A 24387-nucleotide genomic window follows, 5' to 3' on the forward strand; every position below is an offset into this window, starting at 1 on the left:
TCATATCCCACTAACTTTCTTCCCTCCACTTTTCTTAACATTTATTAAAATCCGTGCCAAAAATAAATGGGACTCCTATTCACGGACGGAGGGAGTCCCAGAGAATATACTTTTTGGGTTCGGCATGAGTTTTATTAATGCAAACTTGGTAAAGTAAGAGAGAAGTAAAAAGAAAAAGTAATTAAAATATTATCAGTGAAGAATTGGTCCCACCTCATTAGAGTATCTCCAATGGGAGAAGTAAATGGAGAGGTAAACTAATATAACTACCATATTTACCTTTTCTTCATAAAAAATCATTCTCCAAGGGGAGAGGTATTTGGGAAGGTATTATATCTTTTTCCATTTTGAAGAGGTATCTTTACCCCTCCATCATCATCATGAAAAATCATTTTCCAAGGAGAGAGGTATTTGAGAAGGTATTATACCTTTTTTTCATTTTGAAAATGTATCTTTACCTCTCCATTGATGGAGAGGTAAAATCATATAACCATCACATTTACTTTCTTTTCATAAAAAATTATTCCCCAAGGGAGAAGGTATTTGAGAAGGTATTACACTTTGTGTATTTAATGCTTTTGTACTATTATTTTATTTTTTTAAATGATATACCTTTCTATATACCTTTTATCCTTGTAGTTGATTGATTTTAAGAAGAGTGAACTACATAAATGGTACCTTATCTTTCACTTTCGCACATAAATGGTACCTGATCTTTATTTTATATCGTTTTTGGTACCTATAAATCACGTTTTTGGTACCTGATGCAATTTTGACCCCAAAATGCCCTCTAAATAAATACTCCCTTCGTCCCAGATTAAGAGTTACTTTTTGCCATAAAAGTCCGTCCCAGTTTAAGAGTCACATTTAGAATTTTCCTTATTTGGTCATATAATTTTACCCCATTGTTCATCAAAATTACTCCCTCCGTCCCCTCATAGTTGAGGCGAAACTTTTCGGCACGGAGTTTAAGAAAGGAATGTTGAGTATTGTTAAATAAATAGATAAAAAAAGTAAGAAAGAGAAAAAGGTAGAGAGAATAAAGTAAAAAGTGAATAAAGTAGAGAGAATGAAGTAAGAGAGAGTAAAGTAAGAAAGAGAAAAAAGTTACTATATATAGAAATGACTCAACTATGAGGGAACTTCCCGAAATAGAAAAATGACTTAACTATGAGGGAACAGAGGGAGTACATCAAAATGCCATTATCTACATAAAAATAAACTAAAACAAAAATAAAAAACTTAACCTACCCCAAAAGGTCAAAAGGGACCCACTTTCAACCAACTTACTCCCTCCGTCCCATATTTGGAGTCACTTATTGTTATGGTTCGGGTTTTAAGAAAGAGTTGAAATGTGTAATAAATGAGTGAGATAGTGGAGTGTGTAATAAACGAAGTGAGATGGTAGAGTGTGTAATAAATGAAGTGAGATGGTGGAGTTGGTTGAAGGTGGGTCCCTTTTGACTTTTGATTTTTGTTTTGATTTATTTTAATGTAGATAAGGGCATTTTTATGTAATTTTGATGAAGAATGGGGTAAAGTTGCATGACCAAATATGGAAAATTCTAAAAGTGACTTTTAAACTGGGACGGACTTTTATGGCAAAAAGTGACTCTTAATCTGGGACGGAGGGAGTACTTCATTTATTACACACTCTACCATCTCACTTCATTTATTACACACTTCAACTCTTTCTTAAGACCCGAGCCATAACAATAAGTTACTCCTAATCCGGGACGGAGGGAGTACATATTTCCATTTGTATTATTAAGGTTATTTTAGGCATACAAAACGAAATACCAAGAGTGATATTATAATTTCTTCACTCATTCTTCTCACTCTTTATAATATTATTATTAATCAATATTAAAATTATTATTTTAATGTTATAAATTAATAATTAATTTAATTTTTAATATCATTCAAATATACTTAATTATAATTATATTTATATTATATTTAATTATTAAAAATATTATTGTTATAATACTAAAACTAGTTGTAATTAAGAAATAACAATAATATAATTATTTAAATTAGGAATCACACAATATTATATAATAATAATAATAATAATAATAATAATAATTATTATTATTATTATTTTACATTAAATTAATAACTAATCAATATAATCTTAATAAAAATTTAAAATTGTGAATTATATTCATAATGATATTAAGAGTTGAATATTTTTAGTTAGATGTTTCAACCATAAAATGAGTATTAATTTAATTAGGTGTTTTGTTCTTGATTTATATTATGAATGCAATTAGATGTATGTATAAAACACTAAAAAGAAAGAAGAAAAAGAAGAGAAAAGGAAAAAGAGGAAACATAAACTAATGAGAAAAAGAAAGAAGAAAGGAAGATAAAATAATAAAAAGAAAGAAGAAAATGAAGAAAAAAGAAAGAAGGAGAAACTAAAGAAGAAAAAAAGAAATAAGAAATGAAGAAAAAAATAATCACATGTTTGGTACACTTACTATTGAATGGAAATTTCCAAAAATATCTTCCATAACAAAATAATCACAAGTTTGGTACCTAGGGTTATTTTTGTCACTGGGTACCAAAAACGATATAAAATATAGATCATGTACCATTTGCGTGCAAAATTGAAAGATCAGGTACCATTTATGTAATTCACTCTTTTAAGAAATGTATATGGCATTTTTTGAGAAGGTATAAACATAATATACCCTTTCCATTTACCTTCTCCCCTTGGAGTTGCTCTTAGAGCATCTCCAATGAGAAAAGGTATATCATGTATTTATAAAAAGTGAAATATACCCTTCTGAAAATTAACATATTCCAAAGGAAAAAATGTATATTGAAAGGTAATTTATTTTTTTAAAATAAAATAATAGTACAAAATGCATTAAAAAACATAAAGTATAATACCTTCTCAAATACTTTTCCCCCTGGATAATGATTTCGCATGGAAAGAAGGCAAATATGATAGTTATAAGATTTTACCTCTCCATTAATGGAGATGTAAAAGCATCTCCAAGGGAAGAGGTAAATGGAGATGTAAAATTTTATAACTACCACATTTGCTTTCTTTTCATGAAAAATCATTCTCCAATGGAAAAGGTATTTGAGAAGGTATCATATTTTATATTTTTTAATGCATTTTGTACTATAATTTTATGTTTAAAAAATCATTTACCTTTCAATATACTCCCTCCGTCCGCAACTAGAAGTCTCATCCCTTTCCGGCACGAGTTTTAATAAATGTTAAGAAAAGTGGGTGGAAGAAAGTTAGTGAAATATGAGTCCCACTTAGATATATTAGTTTTAAATGATATGTGAGTGGAATGAGTTGGTGGAATGTGAGGTCTCTTTACCATTTATGGTAATTATGAATCGGGGCTCCTATTCGCGGACGGAGGGAGTACCTTTTTCCTTTGAAGTATGTTTCTTTTTGGAAGGGTATATTTCACTTTTTGATGAGGTATATAGATGATATACCTCTTTTATTTACCCTTTCTTGTTGGAGATGCTCTAATGATACCTCTTCAAAATGAGAAAATGTATAATACCTTCTCAAATGTCTCTTCCCTTGGAGAATGATTTTTCATGAAAAAAGGTAAATATAGTAGTTATATTAGTTTATCTCTCCATTTACCTCTCCCCTTGGAGACGCTCTTAAAAATAAAAGAGTTTCTAAAATTGAAAAATGAATATTCTTGTGGGAATTAAAAAGGAAATGATGCATATTCTCGTGGGACGGAGAGAGTGTTAATGATTATATGTAGTAATGCCAATTGAGTCAGTCTAGCGGTTTTGAATCAACTTTATTCGGATTGTGTGTTAATCGAGCGGGTATCGGATTATAAATTCAACTCCAATTCTAAAAGTTCGGGTTTCGGCTTGCCCAACATCATTACTTGAACTATTGACCAATTACATAATTATAAAAATTAGTTAAATTAAAAGTTACGATCATATATTACCAAATATTTTAATCAAACCATATTATCCTACTTGCACAATTGACAAATATAGTACTAATATATAAAATTACGATCGCCATCACCTACATGTCTCTATTTTAGCCCGAAGGCCTAGTGCTAACCATCGAGATTTTGGACCATACAAACACATAGGTCATGTTTGCGCTATTAATTAGTGATTTAGATTGAAGCCCATTCTACTTGGTTGCTAAAAACATGCAACTAAAATGAAATTTGCGGTGTTTTATTCTTCTCCTTCCCTTGTTTACCTTTTCTATTCCATAATTCTTTTATTGGCGTAGATTGATTCACAGATTTGTATAACAGAAACACACATTCTTAGCACATTTAAATATTTTCTATTTTTTTCCTATTTTCTTTATTATTGCCATCTTTTTTATCATTCTTCAATATCGTTTTAGCAACAGAAAGTGATACGCAGAGATATAATTTCAGGCTACCTCATCATTTTTATCCCTTATCTCGAAGCCTTAACAGAGGTAGGTGCTGATTCTTTTATGCTTTTGATTCTTGATTTTATGTATACTATATTACGTTTATTTGATACATTTTGAAATCATTTGATCCAATAAATAAGTCACTTCAATTATTGCACATTGTGGAAACTAGTGATTATGATGTTCAATTTATTATGATTATTGTTGTTGTTGAACTGAATTGTGACGTTATCCAATCACTGAGTATATGAGTTTGATTTTGTATGTAGAGAGGTGAGAAGCACCTTTCTTTTGCCAAGAGGCTTCGATCAGATTCAATCGACCCTGAGTGTTATCTCATATTTGAGGTGATAATTTAATCGCTATTAGAATCATGTTAAAGTATTTTTTTTTATCATGCCAAACATTAACTTGATTTAGAACCCCAAATCACTATAAAATTTATCTATTTGGGAGAGAAATTTAGAATTTTTCTTTCATGAACATATTTTTTTCATGCTTAATCTCATGCATTGTACTTATTATGTTTAAGTTCCTTATTGTTCTCGAATATATATTGTTCATATTTTTCAATGAAACGGTATTGTTGACTTTAAGAGTAGACAGCATTGTTTAATTCATCAGCAATGACGTCCACATATGATTTTTAAAGTTAGAAACATTCTTTGTTTTACAGGTGAAGCGGGAAGTTTGAGTAACAGTTGGTTATACGTATCAACAATGGAGGACGTTCCGATTGCAATGAGGGCCAAGCGCAAGCGCGGCCGACCGCGCAAGGACAGCAACGTCTGCAGCGCATCCACGTTACCCTCACCGGAATACTCAACCCTCGTGAGAAACCACGCCGCCAATCAATCCATCTACCCGACCCCTCCGGCACCAGCACCACAAGCAGATCCCGACAAGAACCCCAGCATCGCCGACGACGCAATGGTGGGGTCCGCGGTCTACGGCGTGGTGGAGGGCTCCTTCGACGCCGGATACCTCATCTCCATCCGAATCGGCAACAACCTCACCCCCTTCCGCGGCCTCGTATTCCAGCCGCGAAACGTCGTCACTTTGACCTCCTCAAACGACGTCGCTCCGCTCGCCAAAATGCACCAAAGAAGAGAAATCCAAATCCCTAACCCCTTGCCCCCCCAAGCCCCCACCAACCCCGACGAAGGCAAAACCGCCTATAACGTCGCCGGAAACCTGAGAATGGTGGAGGAAGACGAAGTGATGCAGGCATTCGAGGTGTCCACGTCACCAGGCGGAGGATCGAAGAGTAATTTACCAAACAACGGCGATTCGGCGGCGAATCACGAAGCTCCGCCGCCGAATCTGCAGATGTGCCACGGCGGCGGCGTGGAATTGCCGCAGGTGAGGCAGACGAATCTGTTCCAGGATGTGAATTTCCAGGAGAATATGTTCAGCAATCACCAGGAGAGTCCGAATCTGAAGCTGGATTTGGGATTCGCGGCGCAGAAGGAGAAGCAGATGGCGGAGGTGTACAATTCGGTGCTGAGCGGGATGAAAAACCCTAGCATCGGATTCCATCAGGCGCTGGTGGCGGGGAATCCGCTGCTGCTGCCGCCGCATCTGATAGGGGAGCCGCTGGAGTTCATGATGGAGAAGCCGAAGTCGCCGCCGAGCCCGCAGACGGAGGCGCAGTCGAGAATGGTGGGGAGTGGGGAGGTGTTTGGCGGTGGGGAGGCGATGAACAGCGCGGCGTCGCCGGCGAGGATTGGGGATATGGATTTCATGATCATGCAGCAAACCCACACCAATAATTAAACTAGTTTTTTTTTCAACTGTTGGATTAGTTGCTTTTTTTTTATTTATTATAATTTAGTGTTAGTATTGTTAATTTTTTTTTTATTAATTTCGACATTCATTCATAAGGGAGTCGATTTGGATCATTGGACTTGGATTCGTGTATAATTAGCTAGGAAATTAAAAAGATAAATAGTGACACAAAGAATATGCTTATGAACATATCAACTGAAGGGCATGCAACATTTGTTAAAATATGGAATCTTTGCATCCATTGAATCAAAGAATATGTATATAGAAGAAGTTTATGCCTATTAATTTTGATTTTGATTTTGATTTTGCTCAATTTTGCTCACTTGGATTATTTTGATTTTGTTCCATCATTTCTACACGGCTAATACTTGTTCAAAAATTTTGAAAAATTATTAAGTTCATAGTTTTATCCTCTTATCAAATCATGTTAGATGACAACTCTACTACTCTAACTTCTAGGAGTATTTACTCATTAATAAAGTTTTATCCACCACAACATATTTGGTTCAATCATCTTGAAGCGAGTCTTCAAATTTAGTAATTACGGGCTTATTATCACAAAATATCGAACACATATATGATGAAGGACAAACAATCTCAATCAACATCATCAGTAGGAACAACACTTCTTTTAACAGTCCTTCAAAATCTACTTATGTACTTGAGAGACATCTAAACACCTTTTGTATTTTTGTTTTTCTAAATAACTAAATTTCCACATACAAATATAAAATATACTGTAGTTGATTATCAATCTTCAATCTATTGGTTGTTATTTTGATATCTCTTTTGATTCGTCAAACTTCATCTTATAAGATTCGTGATCCATAGTTCAATATGATAAATGTATTTACAATTGAGCATTCATATTTCTTCAAATAGATCTAAAATTCAGTTTTCCTTTTGAATCTATAATACTACCACATAAAAATTACACCTATCGCACAAAAAAGAGAAGTTGAAAATAACACGTGTTTTAAAGTAAATTAATAAAATAGAAGAAATATAAAAAGTAAAAATATTAAAACATTATTAATGAAGTTAAAATTTTTTTTATCAAAAATAAAAATAAATTACTCCCTCCGTCCCCGATTAAGAGTCACACTTTTCTATTTCGGTTCGTCCCCAATTATGAGAGTCGAGAGATTTCGGAATATGGGGCTCAATTCGCTGACCTTTCGAGATTAGAGTTTAAATTCGTTGACCTTTCAGAATATAGGCTCGAGGTATGCGAATTTTTCAGAATAAGGGTTTTCACTCTTTTATATTTGTTCTCTTCCTTTTTTCTTATTATTTTCCTCCCAATAATTATAAATTGACCAAACTATCCTTTAATTCAATTTTTAAAAAAATCCATCTTCTGCATTCCAATCAGATTATGTCCTCCAACCTTAAAATTCAGTCGAAATTCTCATATCACATATCATTTCCTCTTTTGAATTTCTGAAAAATCAGCCACTTTGAGAATTCTATAATATATTTTTAAACTGATAATTTAATTATATATCATCCCTCTAAATCCCAACATCCATGTTTGAAATATATGATCAAGCACTACACGTATTTCATTATAATGGACATTGGGAGAATATTGAATCACTCATCCATTGCAGCTTTTAAAATTGTACTCCACAAATATGGATAGAAAGCCAACAGATACGTTCACATACCTTTAAAAAGAACAAAAAAAATGGGAAAATTTAGTGCATTATTCAGCCCTTGTAGCATTTATGTTTCTCCCAATAATCTCCATTTGGAGTTCATCGCCACTATCGACGAACTCGGGATGAATAGTTGAGCGCATAATCTGGTTGGATTTGGAGAAGATGAATTTAATAAAAATTGAATTGAAGGATAGTTTGGTCAATTATAATTATTGGGAGGAAAATAATAAGAAAAAAGGAAGAGAATAAATATAAAAAGTGTGAAAACCCTTATTCTGAAAAATTCGCATGCCTCGAGCCTATATTCTGAAAGGTCAACGAATTTAATCTCTAATCTCGAAAGGTCAGCGAATTGAGCCCCATATTCCGAAATCTCTCGTTAAGAGTCACACTTCATTTTTATCATAAATGGTAGTAGGTCCCACAGTCCACTAACTTAATTCACTCACATTTTATTAGAGCATCCACAGTAATAGGCGAGCGACCAGTTAGCCGATACCCGGCGCTAGCCGGTCCACTCGTCGAACCATTGCAACCGGCGAGCGCGGAATCGCCGAGAATTTCGGCGAGCGCTCGCCGATTCTCGGGCGCTGGCCGATGCGCTCGCCGCCATTGTAGGCTGGTGATCGGCGAGCGATCGACCAGCGCAAATTTTTTTTATTATTAAATTTTCGAAACACTATATATATGCGATTTTTCCCGTATATGTGTCCTAAATAAAATTAATGTACTTTTTTCCTGTACATTAAATTTTAGTTAATGTATTTTTTTTTATTTAAATAAAATTAACGAATTTTTCCAGTATATGTGTCGAAATTTAATTCCGTATTTTGTGTTTAATTTCGTAACTTTAATTGTTTTTTTAATAGTGCTGATGATGTGGCTAGTCTATTGCTTGTCCTGATGATGTGACAGGAAGAATTTTAGTGCTAGATGATGTGGCGGGAGAAGAAACAGGCTATAGCCTATGGCTTGCCTATTTACCATAGTGGATGCTCTTATAAAACCAATATAAACAAGTTGGTCCTACATTCCACTAACTTTTTCAACCCCTTTTTATTTACATTTCTTAAAATTCGTATTCGGTCAAAGTGTGACTTTTAATCGGGAACGGAGGGAGTAATTAACTAGAGGCCGACAAAATGACAAAAGCGTGCTAGTATTTATTTCTTTTTTTTTATAACGAGGATGGAGTATTATTAGAATTATTAGAATTATTTTACTTTCCTAAATTATTTTTTTATTTTTTCAAATATTTAACTATTTTCTCCTCCCTCCGCTGCCCCTCACCGCCATCATTCCGAAACACAACCACAATTGAGTCCGCCGCTTGGACCCAATTCCGAATCTTTTCTCAGCTCGTCCACAAAAATTTATAATCAAGATCGGATTTTGAGTCTAATCGGAGGAAAAGATGGATATAATATCTCAGTTGCAAGAGCAGGTCAACACCGTCGCATCACTCGCCTTCAACACATTTGGCACGCTTCAAAGGGACGCGCCGCCGGTTCAGCTTTCGCCTAATTACCCGGAGCCTCCCGCTAATCCCCCTGTCGACGACTCCGTTAATCTCGCCGAACAGCCAAAGCTTCTTAGCGCTGAATTGGTCAAAGCAGCCAAACAGGTTTCTTTTGCCTCTATTCACATTGCTCAATTGGCTAAATCGTCTGCTTCAATTAGGGTTTGAAGTAATGTGCTCAGATAGGAATTCAATAATTAGTGATCAAGTAAGAAGAGAGAGGATCTAGGGTTAGGGATTTAGAGAATTTCACTGCCATTAGAAAGGGGCATAAGCTTCTTAAGTGATGAATCTTTTGGTTTAACTCTCTTAGTCTCATCATTAAATCCCTTTTATCTCAAGTCTGCTTACTTTCACAGTTTGATGCTTTGGTTGCTGCACTTCCATTAGCTGAGGGTGGTGAAGAAGCTCAGCTACAAAGAATAGCAGAACTCCAGGTACGAATAATTTTAAGGGTCGAATGTGCAAATCACCACACCATCCCACTAGACTTAAGCCATACTAATTGGAAGAATCGCTTACAGGCTGAAAATGATGACATTGGGCAGGAGCTTCAAAAGCAACTGGAAGCTGCAGGTAAGATCCTTACTAGTTGATGTCAAGATTTAAGGTTTAGCGTTAACCTGCTGTTTCTCAAGACATAAAATATGTCTCCATTATTCGCTTCCATCGCATCAATTACAGTTAGTCTAGTTCAGGGTGTTCATGAACTTGGTTGTCCTGTATGGGGTACAAAGTTGTGCTTTGCCTGCATATGCATATGTTCTATTAATGGATTGGTTTTACTTCTTCAAATACTGGATGCTGAATCTGAAATCAAGAATATAAATAATGTTGCAGAAAAGGAGCTTAGGCAAGTCCAGGAGTTGTATGGCCAAGCAGTGGATAACTGCTTGAACTTAAAGAAGCCAGACTGAAGTAAAAGGGTAGTGGTATTTTATTGAGGATAATTGGTTTGACGGCCAAGCCCATGGAGTCTTTACTTCTCTGAAATTGGCTGACATGGCATGAAATTTTATCTCAGGATTATCTTTAACAGCTTAGTGCTTGATACTTTAGGAATAGGGTGTTATCATCCATGAACATGTGCCCCAATGGGACACAATTGAGGCCTTGTTATTAATTACTCCACTTTGTCCATGTTTCTAATATATGGATATGTCATGTAGAGATTTGGGTTGCTTTTATTGCAAGTGTAAGGATTTTATGCTCTCACTTGTAGAATTGTCTCACTTATTGAGCAAGTACAAACTATTGACAATCAAAATCAATGTAAATTAAATGATTCACTAAAACAAGGACGACTTGGATTGACCATTTTGTGTTTGTTTGCTATGAAGGGTAGAAAATAATTACTTGATCAACCTCTATCGTGCAGGTAACTTCATTAAAGTTTTAATTTTTCTTAATCTGAGATGAAAATATCACAGTTATCCCGTAGCATAGTCATAAACAGAATGCAGGACTGATCAAATCAAATAACAGACTTAATGCAGGCACAAAATAGACATGAAATTAAGAAAGAGATAAATCCGATCAGATTACAAAAGAGGGAAACAAGTTTGAAGAAAAACAGAGCCAAATTAAGATCAACTACTCATCCAGTTGAAAACACTATCTAGCCGAAAGGAGTCTTGAACATATTCGGTAACTGCTATAATCACACTTAACCAACAGCCATCTTTGATAATCTCCACTGCTGCTGCTGCATCCAGAAGCTGCGTGCATCCTTTGATTAACACAGATCACTGCAGAGAGGAAAATCTCAATCAATTCAAAATGGAAAAAAATAACAAGTAGGAATTTACAAGAAAATGACAAGATCACATGATGCTTTGAGCCCAGACTTCCTTAATACAATTTCTCAGAAAAGCGAGCATAGGTTTTTGACTCAGCACCAAAAAGTGACAAAATTGGAAATAAATTAAACAATAATTATGATAGACCCTCCAAAAAGTAGAAGCTGAGAAGGGCAACTAAAATGATGGAAAAAACCTCATCTAGGTTAGTACTTAAATTTTTAACATATGCACCTGTGGTTGTTGCATCATCTGCTGTTGCTGTTGTGGTGGGTAGTTCGCATATCCAGGATATCCTGCATAGTACATATTTGGATCCTGTGCTGCTGGAGCATATCCGTAGGTTTCATATCCAGGAGCATATCCATAATACCCGCTACCACTACCACTACCACTACCACTCCACTGGTTCGGGTCAACCTGAGGCTGGAAGTTTAGATTGATGAGAGTTCTGTCAGTAGAAAGATGAACCTAGGATATTTAAATGAGAAAACCAGGTGGAATTAACCTGTTTGTTTGAAGGGCTACGTCCCCATGAAAGACGAATACTCTGTCCTCCCAACGGTGTCCCATTTAGCACACGAAGTGCCTCTTCAGCACAGCTTCTGTTATTATGTATATAATATATGAGAAGGCTGGAACCCCTGAATCTGTGACAATTAACCGATAGAAGAAACAGCCAGGAAGTTCTCAATTTACCTCTCAGCATATTGGACAAAACCACATCGTTTGCCTACAGGTATCTTTACATGGAGCAACTGCCCATGTTGTCCAAACACCTGCCTTAGAAGCTCGTCGTTAACATTGGGGTCCAAATTCCCAATAAAGATCTGTGCGGAAAGAATAAAAAAACTTAAGAACTTTTTTTTGCAGAGGAAGAATATAATATAAATCAATCTTGTCCAAATATACTAACAGTGGTGTTAGTTGGATCATCCTCACTTGGAGTTCCTTGTGAAGTCTGGTATGCAGCTGCATTTTCAAAACGAGTAATAGGGGAAAATTGCGTCAGAGAAGGGAGCAGAGCAACAGTGATGTCTTCCCTTAATGCATTATATCAACTAGTAGTCTAGTAGATATGTAAAATCAAATAGCAAAACAAAGTGAACAGTCACTACACCCATTCCAGATATAACAAACACACGTTAATTCTACTTTTAAGGTGCATTCAATGTCAACTCTGAGTGGAAATCAGGATTGAATGACGCATTTGGTTATACTTATCCTGTGAATACCCTTATTTGCTCTTTTTGATGAAATTGCAGAAAATGGATTAACGTGATTGAATATGGACAGAATAGAAGGGCAAAAAAGTCGAGAACAGTAAATCTCTTAGAGATGGTGATAGTTACACTGATAATGAAGATTGTGAAAAGAATCAAGCAATATGTATTATTACACTACACAGTTTAAAGGAAAACAAGACATGGAGAGAAAAAACAATTAGGGAGATAGCTTATGCAGAAAACATGGACACATTGCAACAGATGGAGAAGGTGAGAAAGAATACGCAATAAAGATGAATTTGGAGTCCATACAAATTCCACATAACCATAAGCACCATGATGAAATAATGAATCATCAACATAGATTGTATTGTTAGAGCACCAACGCAAGCAATACTACACCCCGCCCCGAAGTTGGAAAACTATCTTCATAGCCCCAACAATTAATATGCTTATGTTTATTATATATTTCATGAGAAATAAAACATCTTTAGCTATATCTGGGATTTGTGCAACAATATAGCAACATATTTTGCTGACAATGGAACTGTTAAAGAAAGAACTTTGTAACCTTTCCTCCTAATGGTGTCAGATTTGGACCACAAAAAGACTAAAAATTGTAAAATAAAAGCAACTGAACCAAGCGAGAAGATAACTAAGCCAATTGTATAAAGTATTAAAGTATTTGTTGCTGCACAAACCACTGAAATCTGCGTACTGTAAGCAGTTTCTCTGACCTTAGATCATCGCCCACTCCCCATGGCGAGCCTTTTTTAACAGGAGTAGCCACAGCTATAAGTGCTTGGAAAATAGCAGGACCAGAAGAAAAAAAAAGATCTAATAATCATCTAATGGCACAAAGGAAAGTGGTGCATGGAGATTAAGAGTAATTAGTGCGGCTGTAACTAAAATTGTAAATCAAAAGAAGGCTTTGATAAAAAAGTAATTTGACTGGGAGCTTGGAAGTAAAATGACTGCTGGAGGAATGAAATTGAAATTTGTAGCAAAATTAATGCCTGAAGGAACCAAAAAGTAAAAACATAAAATAAAACTGACCTACACAAAACCAGGCACTAAAAGGGTTATCATTTCAGCTGATATTGGCTCCAGGCCCTTATATGATAGAGCCTCCTGAAACCCTGCTTTGAGACAACCGGAGTTTTTTATGAGATTATGCATGTTTTAATACTTCATAACCTAAAACTTTTAAATACTGGAAGGAAATGACGTCTGTGAGCCCTGCTTATCTTCAAGAAATCAAACAAAGCAACTTAATAGCATTGCTCAACAAAGAGACATCTATACTCCAAATAATCCGAAACAAAATAGCCACCAATGCATGGGAACTGCCAACTTGAAAACAAAGAATCATAGCATGAGAGTGAAAAGGTAACAGCAAGAGTGGGTGCAATTTGGCTTGATGATCTAGAGCCATACAAAAGCTTCAGAATTATGGATACCTTTGGTCTGACCGCCGCCAACTTTTTGTTTGTTAGCAGCTGGGCCAATTCGCATGGGCCTATTGGAACAGAACCTTCCATTCATCTCAGTCATGGCACGCATCTGTTCACTTTCATCACCAAACCTCACAAATCCATAGCCCTTTGTGCGCCCTGTGACTCTATCTGTTACAACCTTCGCCCCTTTTACTGAAGGATAATTTGCTCTAAATGTTTCTTGAAGCATATAATCAGTGACATCAGATGCCAAATCTCCAACAAAAACTGTGTACTCAGGACCATCATCACGTTTTTCACCAGCACCCATGGATGCCCAATTCAATCTGAAGGTTTGCTCAACATTTGGCATTAGGGCGCCATTATATGTCTGCAGGTTCCTTTCCGCAGCAGCATGACTAGAAAATTCAATGAAGCCATAACCTTCTGACTGACCAGATTGCTTGTTGCGGATAACTTTAGCAGAGACCACCTAGAAAAATAAAGAGATTCAATGATATCTAATGAATGTTGAAACATACAACTCTAAAAAAATGTATCCAGCTAGAAAGCTACAGTACAAGGCAATACTTCCTATGCTGAGTAGGATTTTGCACAATAACATAAGTAAAACCTAACATTGAATTAACCTACAATTGAATAAATTAAATGTTTTGCCATTTCACACAATGTAAAATTACGAGTAAATGACACCACCACCAATCCAGCCTAGAAACGTGAAAAAAAGGGAATAATTTGAAAGGATATAAACAGAGCTACCGTTTACATCCTAGTTACGCATCTTTACCTCGCCAGCGGTGCCAAAGCAGCTATACAAATACTGCTCGTCCATCCAGTATTGCAGATCTCCGATCCACAGACTCCGAATTCCATCCTCCGCAATCGCCTGGGGCTGAGCCGCCGGCGCCGCAGCGTACTGCTGCGGATGCTGCGGCGGAACAGCGGGGGCCTGACCTTGCGCTTGCTGATAGTAGTACCCGGCGGCCGGAGGTTGCTGCGGCGGAGGAACCTGGTACTGCGGCTGCTGCGGCATCCACTGCTGAGACGGATGCTGCGGCGGTGGTTGCTGCTGGTATTGCGGCGGAGGAGCCATGGGAGGAGGAACCATGGAGCTAGCCGGCTGCATCATCGTCGGAGGCTTGGATTAGATCGTGGGGAGGAACCCTAATTAGGGTAATTTGGGAGGAGGATGGAAGAGAAGGAAGTAAGCGGCGAGGCGATATACAGATTTTAAAGATGCGGTCTGGGAAAAATAAGCATTATAATATTAATTACTTCATTTTACCACGTAAAATATCAATCTTGCCCCTTCACATTCCTTAATTTAGCAAAAATTAAAATTAAAATTAAAATTAAAATTAAAAAATGAAAATACACTCGATTTATTTTAACTATCGTAGTTGAATCGTTGTAATCACTAAAATTCCATTGTTGATATGTGCATTATTTGAGAGGTAGATTAAATTATAGGAGTATCACAAATAGTGAATATATCATGTCAGTTTTTCCCTTTTCCTTTCTTTATTTTCTTTTACTGGTTGTCTAAACCTTAATTAATTATAACGAGACCGCAACAGTCACGAGATTAGCTTACATTTCATTTTGAAATTAGGATAATCAAAATTGTTAATTCATGCAAGAAATATTGCTGCCATGAACTCATTAATATTTATTTTTCTCTTTAATTACTATATAATAATCTTGCTTCAACTGCTGCTTGATTTTAAAAATATGCATATTAATCTCAATGGTGTTTTTGTTAAAACAGCTACTAACTCAGATATTTAATGGGTTCAAAAATATGTTTGTTGCACTTTTTTGTTGCATATAAATACTTGCACAATTTTTGTTAAAACAACTGCTAAGTCGGATATATAGTGACAAATGACAATGCCATCTTTAATCTTTATTATCAATAAATAAATTAAATAAGAGCCTATTTCAGAGCACGTCTGTGAGTTCTTTTAGATCAAAATTTTCAATTTTACTTCCTTTTTTAGTTTTTCCTTGTTTATATTAAAATATCAAACTATATCCACATTTTATATAAGCTTGCAAACATTACCTAAAATGTGTCGAAGATCCGTGCTCTAAAAAGGGAAAGCTTCCATGATAGAAACATGACAATTTGGGCAAAAATCCAAATCAAGTACACAATGATAACATTGGCAAGTATGCCAACACTCAAAGAACTAAAATCACAAGATATATATATACACCTAAAAAAAGCAAAGAAATAGTGTAACAGTCACCTTCTTGCCCCAACCTTGATGAGTTTCAGTAGCTCAACAACCTCTTTCAATCTTCTCTCTTCATTTTCTCTAGATGGCAAATTCTTCCATTTCCTGCATTTATTGCATAAACATCATTAAAAAAGAAAATTTTCAGTTTAAACTTGCTGCTGATCTTTTTCTTACCTCTTGTCATTTCCTGCCTTCCTTGTCAGTTCTTCAGCAAGGTTGTTCAACCTCTTCAAAATAGCCGATGACTTCCGAATAGCTTGGGCGCCATTTTCAGTTTTGCATATCCGCTTTAACAACTCAGAAGCAATGAAATACCCCTCTTCTTTGTTTCTGAAGAGGAAAATGATTGCAGGAGAAAAAAAGACCAATATTAATACTGTGACAAAATGAGCATTACCAGTCTGTACTAATAGGTTCAGAGAATGACAACGCACTTTAGAAACTCCAGAAAAACAGTTTCCACACATCCATGGCTCTCGACCAGTACGTGGGCAAGGGATGGATAGCGCGCAAGATTTCTGAGAGTAGAGAGGGCATGCTTGAGAACTTGCTGATCTGGTATGCTCCGGCTGACAGAGCGAATTAGCTTAAGCAAAGTGGCGATGGCACCAGCAGCGACTAGCTCTTCACAGCATTTCTCTGATAATTCTGTGGCCATGTCTGTTAAAAGCACACCAGGATTAGTGGAATTTATATCATCTATGTGCTATGGACAGCTTATTATGCATAAATGAGACGTTCAAAACTCATACCCAGAATTTCACATGTGTGCAAAATGCCACTGACACTTCTCATATTAAGAAGTTCTGATATTGCTGAAACAAGCCTGTTTATTAAGCGCCTGCTATCATCTACATTTGCAGCAGATTTTTGCATTCTCAATCGCAAGTCCAGCAGCTGGCCTTTTGCCTCTTTCCGGGCAAGATATCCCTTCCAGTATGACTGCCAACGATGAGAATTCAAGGTTAGTTGAAGCGAATGAGATGGCACAAACGGATCATGTTTTTTTACATGGACACAAAAAAAAATGAGAGCATAACTTTCAATTCATTTAAAAAGAGGAACCAAAGCTGTGTTAACTGTTAACAAAGCATAAACTCTGCAACGTCCATTCATCTGCACTCAACAAAGCATAATGAAGCATGCCAAAATGAAAGTCCAGTGTAGACTCACTTGAATCATAACCGCTTGCTGCTTTTCTTTTTTAGCCATTTTCCTTGCCATCCATCTACGGACATACTTTTGGACTACAATTGCGGGCTTTGTTTTGACTCTAACCAGCAGGATATGTCGCCACCATCTCTGCAACTTCAATGCTGATTGAAGGAGTATGTCCTCCTTGGACCTTGTAGAACAGGAAGCTCCTGCATTGAAGCATATTCAAGATGGTTGGGGTTAAAACCAAGAAAATTCAGATAGCAAACGGCTCCAACAGAACTTTTTATTACCTAGAAGTCTTCTCCTGGTGACATGTCCTCTGATATAACGCTGAATATCAATCGCAGCAAGCCTCTGTGAGATGAATGACCGACGGAAATTCATGCGATTGAAAGCACTTTGAATCCTTATAGCAGCATCCTTCTGAAGCTGTAAATTTTTTCTTTGTATCCAACCTCGGCAGAAGCTCTGGCCAGCATAAATAAATGACAACTCTTACAGATACAACTCATATGAATGGAAAACAATGTTTTTTTCATACTAGCATGTTAATCATTATAAATCAAACAAATTACTATGATATTTTACTTTTAGAGTCATCTTCTTAAATCTGAAACACAAGCATTTTAACCATAATAAATCAAACAAACTACGATATTTCATTTTAAAAGTAATTTTCGTAAATGTGAAACACTAGCATTTAGATTTAGGCACCGGATGTGAAAATGATAAGCAACAAGAGACCAAGGTGTTTGTAGAGATTAGCAAAAGAAGCTTACTTGCATCCTAACAAAAAAATATTTTTGTCTCCGAACTTCTCTACGAGCCATCCATCCACGAAAATGAGATTGAATGATGATAGCTGACACATTTTCCTTCCTGTGCATCAGAAACTCCCTTCTACTCTTCAAACATTGGAACGTTCTTTGAATAGTTCTTATGGCTCGTTTTTTGCATGCAAAACTTTTTCTTTCCAACCAACTACGGTACTGACTCTGGATTTTTGTTGCTGCAATGTGCTGAGTTCGGATTGATTTGTTGACAATATAGTCTTTCCAAAAATTCTGAATTGTTGTTACTGCTTGAATCTTGCATGTGTAACTCCTTCTCATCAACCAACTACGATAATGACTCTGGATTTTAGTTGCAGCAACACACTGATGTTGGATAGATTTGTTGACGATATAGTTTTTCCAATAATTCTGAATCACCCTTATTGCTTGCTTCTTGCATGCAAAATTCTTTCTCATCAACCAACCACGATAATGAATCTGAATGTTGGTTGCAGCGAGGTGCTGCCTTCGGATAGAATTTTTGATGATGTAGCCTTTCCAAGAACTCTGGATTGCTACTATTGCTTGCTTCTTGTGCGCAAAACACTCTCTCATCAACCAACCACGATAATGACTCTGGATTTTGGTCGCAGCAATGTGTTGACCATGCACGGATCTTCTAATCATGTAATATTTCCAGAAATTCTGAATTGTGAGTGCGGCTGTTGTCCGGAGATTGTCTGCTTCATTACAAATGGTCCTTGCTCTATAGTGACTCTGACCAAGCCACACCCTTACGGCCTGCTGAATGACTATAGCAGACCTTCTCAAGTTTACAAAGTGGTGTCTGTCCGCCATAAGTGTAGCATAAATGCCAAACTTTTCCAAGTGCCTCCTCCTAGCTGTATTATTAGTACAGATCAGATAACGTATAAATAAGGAAAAATCAAAAACATATGGAGTATTTGCTCAGAAGAAATACTGACAAGATGATGATCCTAGCTTACTCCTTGCAACAAGCTCCAATCCAGATTTGTTCTTCTTCACTGATAGCCAGGCCAAAATGAAACTGTGCAAGACTAGAGCTGCATTTGTAATCCTCATATAATTTCGATGTTCCACCAATCGTCTATAGTGAGATTGTATGATTGTTGCAGCATTCGCTTTCTCTGAAAGAAAAAAAAAAAAAAAAAACTGGCGGTCGGGATAATATGATGGATTACTTTGCAAAAATCAGATCTAAGAGGGAGAGATCATGAACTTCATTCTTCTTATTTCAATTAAGTTGGAATGGTTTTGGTAGAGATGGAGTATGCATTATGCAACTTGATAAATGTTTGAGAAACCAAATAAATCAAAACCATTACAAATAAACTGAAAGGGATATTGTGCTTCTTGCAATCATATTAAAGCTAATTGGATTTCTTAGAATTGACAACGATAATAATTGTTTAATTGAGAATTTTCCAGGAAAAAATAATACTGGATTCTCATATAAATAACACACTATAAACAACACATCAATAGACATAAAAATTAAAAATGTTGGTGGAAAATGTCACCTCTTTGAACAGCATTGTCCCTTTTGACGGTTAAGCTGCATTTGCCGTTCTGTTGAGCCATATCTTGCCACCAAGTTATGATAGCTTTGAAATCTCTTTTAGAATCTGCACCAACAAGTGCATTGGACATGAGAAACTGGTGAAGTTATAAAGTTCTGTTCATAGGCCATATATTCTCATAATTGCACAAGTTTGTAGTTGGACAACTGATGACGAAGCAAGAAGATTTCATTCTGGATGGCCATCACTTTATAATCAAATTGAACAAGAAAAAGTAGCTAGCGAAATTTTAGAATGACTCCATGAAACATCAAACTCATGACTTATGAGAGGAAGTGTTTAAAAGATACTTAGTGTTGACTGAACTAAGAAAGAAACTATTTGTAATTAATTCCCTTTTATACTGAGAATATCATATTCTTAGTCAAGTTATTTCTCTGAATCTATGTCTCTAAAAAGATTTAAGAATTCTTTATCATATTGATCATGCTGCTATCAACTTTGATTAATATTCCAAAAATATGAGGCAAGTCAAACAAAACCTTTTTCATCACTCCACTCTGAAATTAATTGACTGCTGACAGAATTCTGGCAACCAAAGCCCAGCAGTTTATGAAAATTTAACTTGTCCTGAAAGAAGAGCAAATGTCAAATGAGCTACAGATGCCAACTAGTAAGGTTATAAAGAGCAATGTGATTCAAAATGTTACCATGTTTCTCTTCACGAGTAACTGAATTGAGAGAAACACCAGAAGGATGATTACACTCTTCCCGCTGGATGCCCCATTATGTTCTAATATGTCACTCACTTGTAAAACCTGGGTGGTAGTCTCATCAACATTAGTCAACAAGATGATGCATAAGCAATATCAACTTTACCATACATTAGAGATATTTAGAGACACTTTCAACCTATAATCATGCTAAAAGATCACTTGGTAGATTGCCATATCCAATAGTGCATGGTACTAAAAATTGAAAGTTAGCAGCATTACCTCTGGAAAGTTCCCTAACAAAGATGTTAATTTTTGAGACAATATGAAGTTGTGAACTGCATCTGTGTATTCAATTGCTGACATGATAGAAACTTCATTCTTCGTTCCACATGGATCCTGGAAACCATAGTGGATTAAGTTTGATCTGACCAAATCACAGGAACAAGGAAATGTAGGCAACTTACCTTAAAGGAACATGAACAGTCATGCTCTTTGCGAAAGTAGAAATCAAGCAAACACCACATGGCTTTTCCATCCAGTAAGGAAGAGTGACTTTCAACTTTGAGTTCATAAGTTGCACAAACTGCCTGAAGAAATAAGTACATTCTCTTGTAGGTTAGAAACCTGTCAAATTACTAAGGAAAACATGCAAGGAAAATGGTGCATATGAGCTTATGTGCTTACTCTCCCTCCCATAATTCTCTAACCCATTAGCCTATACACAACAAAAAATTCAAGCCAAGCTGCCAAGCTAATAATCTTAGCCAAATTATTCAGCCTACATTGTCCATTTTATTCCCTTCGAATTCGATAACCTTAAATTTTACATGCAAAACTAAAGGATCTCTCAGCCCAGTCCAAACACTTGCTTTAAGTCCTGATATGTTCTCAACTTTTTCACTTGGCTTGCTCCTTTCCAGAAAGAACAAACTAATAAACATTATTTTGTAAAGCACTCAAGTGAGTGAACCATCAGAAAAAGCTTAAGAAAGGTATATCAAAACACCTGAATCCAGTTAAGTAGCAAATCCAAGGGTGTCTGGGCGATCGAATGATCCTGCAGATAGCATTGCAAACATTAATTAGACATTGAACTCTAAAAATGTAATGGTTATTAAGCTCTTCTATAAAACTCCGACATAGGACAAATATACACAAGTTTAATACTACTAATATGAAAGGTTTATGTACTTTATAGAGATATTCCTTACAAGCATTAAAAACAGTCATAGCATAATTGAACGTACCACAACTCCTCTAATATTTGAAATTTCTTCTGATATAAGTGATTTGTTGATCAACAGAGGCAACTGCAAAATATATAAGAGGTTGAATCAGCAAATCTCTTCATCGAGTTGAGTATCAAACATCACAGCAGCATATCTTCCCATTAAATTATTCAAACTATACAATAATGACAAGTTGAAATATTTGAACCAATGTAAAAAGACCAAACAGGAGACTGAAGATGTACATAAGAAAAAATCACCACCCACCTGTAGGTTGACAAACATGTTCCACAGCAAGGAAAGTGTAAGCTCCTTGTCACCACTAACTACATCCTCTTCCATAACTTCTGTTCCATCTTCATCAAGTAAGGATACACCAGCTTCCCTCAGATATTTCAGTGCAATACCACAGTTAAACAGGTTCTTTTTTTGTGTGTCAGATGGAACCACCACTTTCTGTCAACGCATGAATTTACTGTTAAGCACATGATTATATCAAGCAGAAAACAACTTGAACAAACTAAACAGTCTCTACATCCAGCAGACCGTGAGAATGGAGGAATCACGTCTTAGGAGACTCGTGGCTCTGCAAAGCCTGATGCCATCACAGAGATCTTCAAATAAATTAGATATTCTGAAGTCATACTCGACCAAAGGATTCTGTAGTATGGAAGGAAAGTTTGAAACAAAATTAAAAACAATTACATAAAATATCAAAGAAGATAGTTGTAGATAACTTCCTTGTATAAATTGTCAGAAGAAAATTGTCCAAGTTTCTTACTTGCTGGTATGTGACATTATATCCAACAATCGCAAGATGTGCTACAACACTTCCTTCCCCATGCATCACATCAGACGAGAGAAAGTCTAGTTTGAGGAGAGAGAACATAAGTCAAGTTGTGCATAACTAGTAAGAACAATAATAACTTAATAAGCAACACAAATCCAAACATATGCACAATATGAACAAGAGAAATTACCAACAACCAGTTGACGGCTTGATTTGATAGCAGATTTTAAAGTAAACATTGGAGGCGACCCACCATCCAATCCATCAATTCCATATTTAAGAGGAAGACTTGTTTGGCACTTGGCTCTGTCAATTATAATAACAAGGAGCAAGAATCTCTTCAAAATTACATTCCCCAGTTTTTCATAGTAACCCGGCCTGTATAAACCCTCAACCTGCTTGTTGTAAGCATGAGCTTTAGCCAGTCCAGCATGCGAGAAAAATTGCTTTTCGAGAACCATCCTTAGGAATGCATTTTCTGGCTCAGAATTGACATTATCATTTGGCAACAAGGAGTCACCACCCAAGATTATGTATAGACCAATTCGAAGCCAGATAGGGTTATAAGACATGAGATATCTCATGGCTTTCTCCTTCATTCCGACATCACTCATTATGGGGCAACTTGCCCTCATTTTCAGTCGCCCATCGTCTATGTTCTGAAAATTAAGCCAAAAAGGTTTTCAAGTGATCATGCAAGAATACCATAATCAGTGTGAAAGACGTCAGTTGAAATGAGGCACAAAACCATAACAAGAACTGGTCAATTCTTGATTGTAAAACCAAAAACTCCAAATACCAGCAAATGGCCAAGTTCCCAGCATGAATTATTATCCTATAGGAGGCATTGTAACATTTAAATTTGATAAACATTGGGATGATCACAATCCTCCTAGTTAACAAAATATTATTTAGCACATATATATTATGTCATTTAGGCAAGAGTTAAACTATGAAACCGAAACATTTTTCAAAAATGGAGTGATGTGAACAGTTGAACTTAAAAAAATAAACTTTTATTTTGTCAGATATGGCAAAAAGTTGAGTGCAACTCAAATTTCCAAAATCTCATCGAGAGGAAAATGAGAATCACACCTTTGTTACTTGAGTCATGGCTTCGAAAATCTCTTTGCAACCACCCAAACTCAAATACATCCTCATTCTCTCCTTCAAGTCGTCAAAGCTACATATCTCCTGCAACGAAGCCCTCAATCCAGAAAACATAGAATTCGGGAAACCATTTTTCGCAGACTCGCCATTCCCCTCCCCTCTCCAGAGCGAATCCCTCTGCCTCTTCGGGCCCCTCCACGGCCCATCAACTCCCACCGCACGGCCCTGCAAACTCTCTCTCTTCCCATTATTCACAACTGCTTCCTTTTCCTCACCGCCTAAAAGAGACGGATCACACCCACACGAGCTAGGGTTTTCGAACAGAAAATTGAGCCATACAGTGAGCGACCTCGCAAGTGATCTCAGCGATTTTTCCTTCTCACTCTGAGCAATCCGCGCAGACTTGCATTGCTCGGATTCAAACGCCTTCAATCTGCGCGCCGCCTTCGATTTCAACGCCGACGTTCTGGGGCAGCGGCGCAGAGAGGATGAGGGGGTATTTTTCAAAGCGGAGAAGAAATGCGGGGAATTAGGGAAATTGGGGCGTTTCGAGGGCTGTAGAGGGGTTTTGAGGTTTGAAATGTCTCTGAAAATTGAAGAAGATGGGGGATTCGGCAGCGGAGAAGAATGTTTGAGATTGGGTTTCCGTTTTCTAGAATCCATTGTTGGTTGCTTTGGTGAGCGAGTGTGTCTGAAAGAGTGAAGTTTTTGAAATTGAATTGCTTTTTCACCGTTTCTGATTTGAATTCAAATGTTTATACCGCTGGCGGTTTTCTTCCTCCATGGACCATGGAGCTGCTGATATGACGGAATTGCCCTCTGTATATTGTCTCTTTGTCTTGCATCATTTCTTGTTCGTTTTTAGGGCATCCACAACTGCGAGGCTCGGTGTTGGCCTTGTCCTCGCTAAACGGATTCATCGCTCATGTAGGTGGGGTG

At 36.5% G+C, this 24387-nt stretch overlaps 4 protein-coding genes across 5 annotated transcripts; 2 read left to right on the plus strand and 2 right to left on the minus strand.

Moving 5' to 3' along the window:
- The first annotated feature begins 4196 nt into the window (after nucleotides 1-4196).
- Nucleotides 4197-6315, plus strand: LOC125187946 (uncharacterized). The gene is made up of 3 exons (XM_048084667.2): nucleotides 4197-4456; nucleotides 4684-4761; nucleotides 5097-6315. The coding sequence occupies exon 3, from the start codon at nucleotides 5135-5137 to the stop codon at nucleotides 6188-6190; it is 1056 nt and encodes a 351-aa protein (XP_047940624.2). The 5' UTR covers nucleotides 4197-4456; nucleotides 4684-4761; nucleotides 5097-5134; the 3' UTR covers nucleotides 6191-6315.
- A 2819-nt stretch (nucleotides 6316-9134) lies between these two features.
- MED21 (mediator 21) lies at nucleotides 9135-10600 on the plus strand. Its single transcript, XM_048114146.2, has 4 exons — nucleotides 9135-9490; nucleotides 9745-9822; nucleotides 9910-9961; nucleotides 10226-10600. Exons 1-4 carry the CDS (start codon nucleotides 9281-9283, stop codon nucleotides 10300-10302), a joined length of 417 nt encoding a protein of 138 aa, XP_047970103.1. The 5' UTR covers nucleotides 9135-9280; the 3' UTR covers nucleotides 10303-10600.
- Nucleotides 10601-10876: 276 nt separating this feature from the next.
- On the minus strand, nucleotides 10877-15096 carry LOC125219943 (polyadenylate-binding protein RBP45-like). Of its 2 annotated transcripts, none has more exons than XM_048122041.2 (7): nucleotides 14655-15096; nucleotides 13871-14339; nucleotides 12101-12156; nucleotides 11884-12014; nucleotides 11693-11789; nucleotides 11419-11610; nucleotides 10877-11133 (listed from the first exon to the last, which is right to left on the minus strand). In XM_048122041.2, the coding sequence occupies exons 1-7, from the start codon at nucleotides 14994-14996 to the stop codon at nucleotides 11131-11133; spliced, it is 1290 nt and encodes a 429-aa protein (XP_047977998.1). In that variant the 5' UTR covers nucleotides 14997-15096; the 3' UTR covers nucleotides 10877-11130. The 2 variants fall into 2 exon arrangements, with proteins under 2 accessions (XP_047977998.1, XP_047978008.1); XM_048122051.2 differs by having other exon boundaries at nucleotides 11419-11604; nucleotides 14655-15095.
- An 862-nt stretch (nucleotides 15097-15958) lies between these two features.
- LOC125210494 (binding / calmodulin binding protein) lies at nucleotides 15959-24176 on the minus strand. The gene is made up of 20 exons (XM_048110046.2): nucleotides 23434-24176; nucleotides 22529-22997; nucleotides 22330-22415; nucleotides 22095-22208; nucleotides 21816-22004; nucleotides 21567-21629; nucleotides 21326-21376; nucleotides 20784-20906; nucleotides 20599-20715; nucleotides 20314-20421; nucleotides 20146-20233; nucleotides 19604-19708; nucleotides 19028-19210; nucleotides 18048-18943; nucleotides 17559-17736; nucleotides 17284-17474; nucleotides 16863-17052; nucleotides 16545-16770; nucleotides 16285-16440; nucleotides 15959-16212 (listed from the first exon to the last, which is right to left on the minus strand). The coding sequence occupies exons 1-20, from the start codon at nucleotides 24109-24111 to the stop codon at nucleotides 16116-16118; spliced, it is 4308 nt and encodes a 1435-aa protein (XP_047966003.2). The 5' UTR covers nucleotides 24112-24176; the 3' UTR covers nucleotides 15959-16115.
- Nucleotides 24177-24387: the final 211 nt, after the last annotated feature.

The sequence above is a fragment of the Salvia hispanica genome, chromosome 2, assembly GCF_029641045.1.
Source record: "Salvia hispanica isolate PSC_SH4W2 chromosome 2, Shi_PSC_v1, whole genome shotgun sequence".
Taxonomy (NCBI): Eukaryota; Viridiplantae; Streptophyta; class Magnoliopsida; order Lamiales; family Lamiaceae; genus Salvia; species Salvia hispanica.

Bases quoted from the DNA above. Each gene is read 5' to 3' on its own strand.
- LOC125187946 (XM_048084667.2), top strand. From the start codon at position 5,135: ATGGAGGACGTTCCGATTGCAATGAGGGCCAAGCGCAAGCGCGGCCGA.
- MED21 (XM_048114146.2), top strand. From the start codon at position 9,281: ATGGATATAATATCTCAGTTGCAAGAGCAGGTCAACACCGTCGCATCA. The intron at 9,491-9,744 runs GTTTCTTTTGCC...TTACTTTCACAG, and splicing joins TGGTCAAAGCAGCCAAACAG to TTTGATGCTTTGGTTGCTGC. The intron at 9,962-10,225 runs GTAAGATCCTTA...ATAATGTTGCAG, and splicing joins AAAGCAACTGGAAGCTGCAG to AAAAGGAGCTTAGGCAAGTC.
- LOC125219943 (XM_048122041.2), bottom strand. From the start codon at position 14,996: ATGATGCAGCCGGCTAGCTCCATGGTTCCTCCTCCCATGGCTCCTCCG. The intron at 12,015-12,100 runs GTTAGTATATTT...CTTTCCGCACAG, and splicing joins ATGATCCAACTAACACCACT to ATCTTTATTGGGAATTTGGA. The intron at 11,611-11,692 runs GTTAATTCCACC...CTAAACTTCCAG, and splicing joins GTAGCCCTTCAAACAAACAG to CCTCAGGTTGACCCGAACCA.
- LOC125210494 (XM_048110046.2), bottom strand. From the start codon at position 24,111: ATGGATTCTAGAAAACGGAAACCCAATCTCAAACATTCTTCTCCGCTG. The intron at 21,377-21,566 runs GTACGTTCAATT...TGCTATCTGCAG, and splicing joins CAAATATTAGAGGAGTTGTG to GATCATTCGATCGCCCAGAC. The intron at 17,475-17,558 runs GTAATAAAAAGT...GCTTCAATGCAG, and splicing joins CACCAGGAGAAGACTTCTAG to GAGCTTCCTGTTCTACAAGG.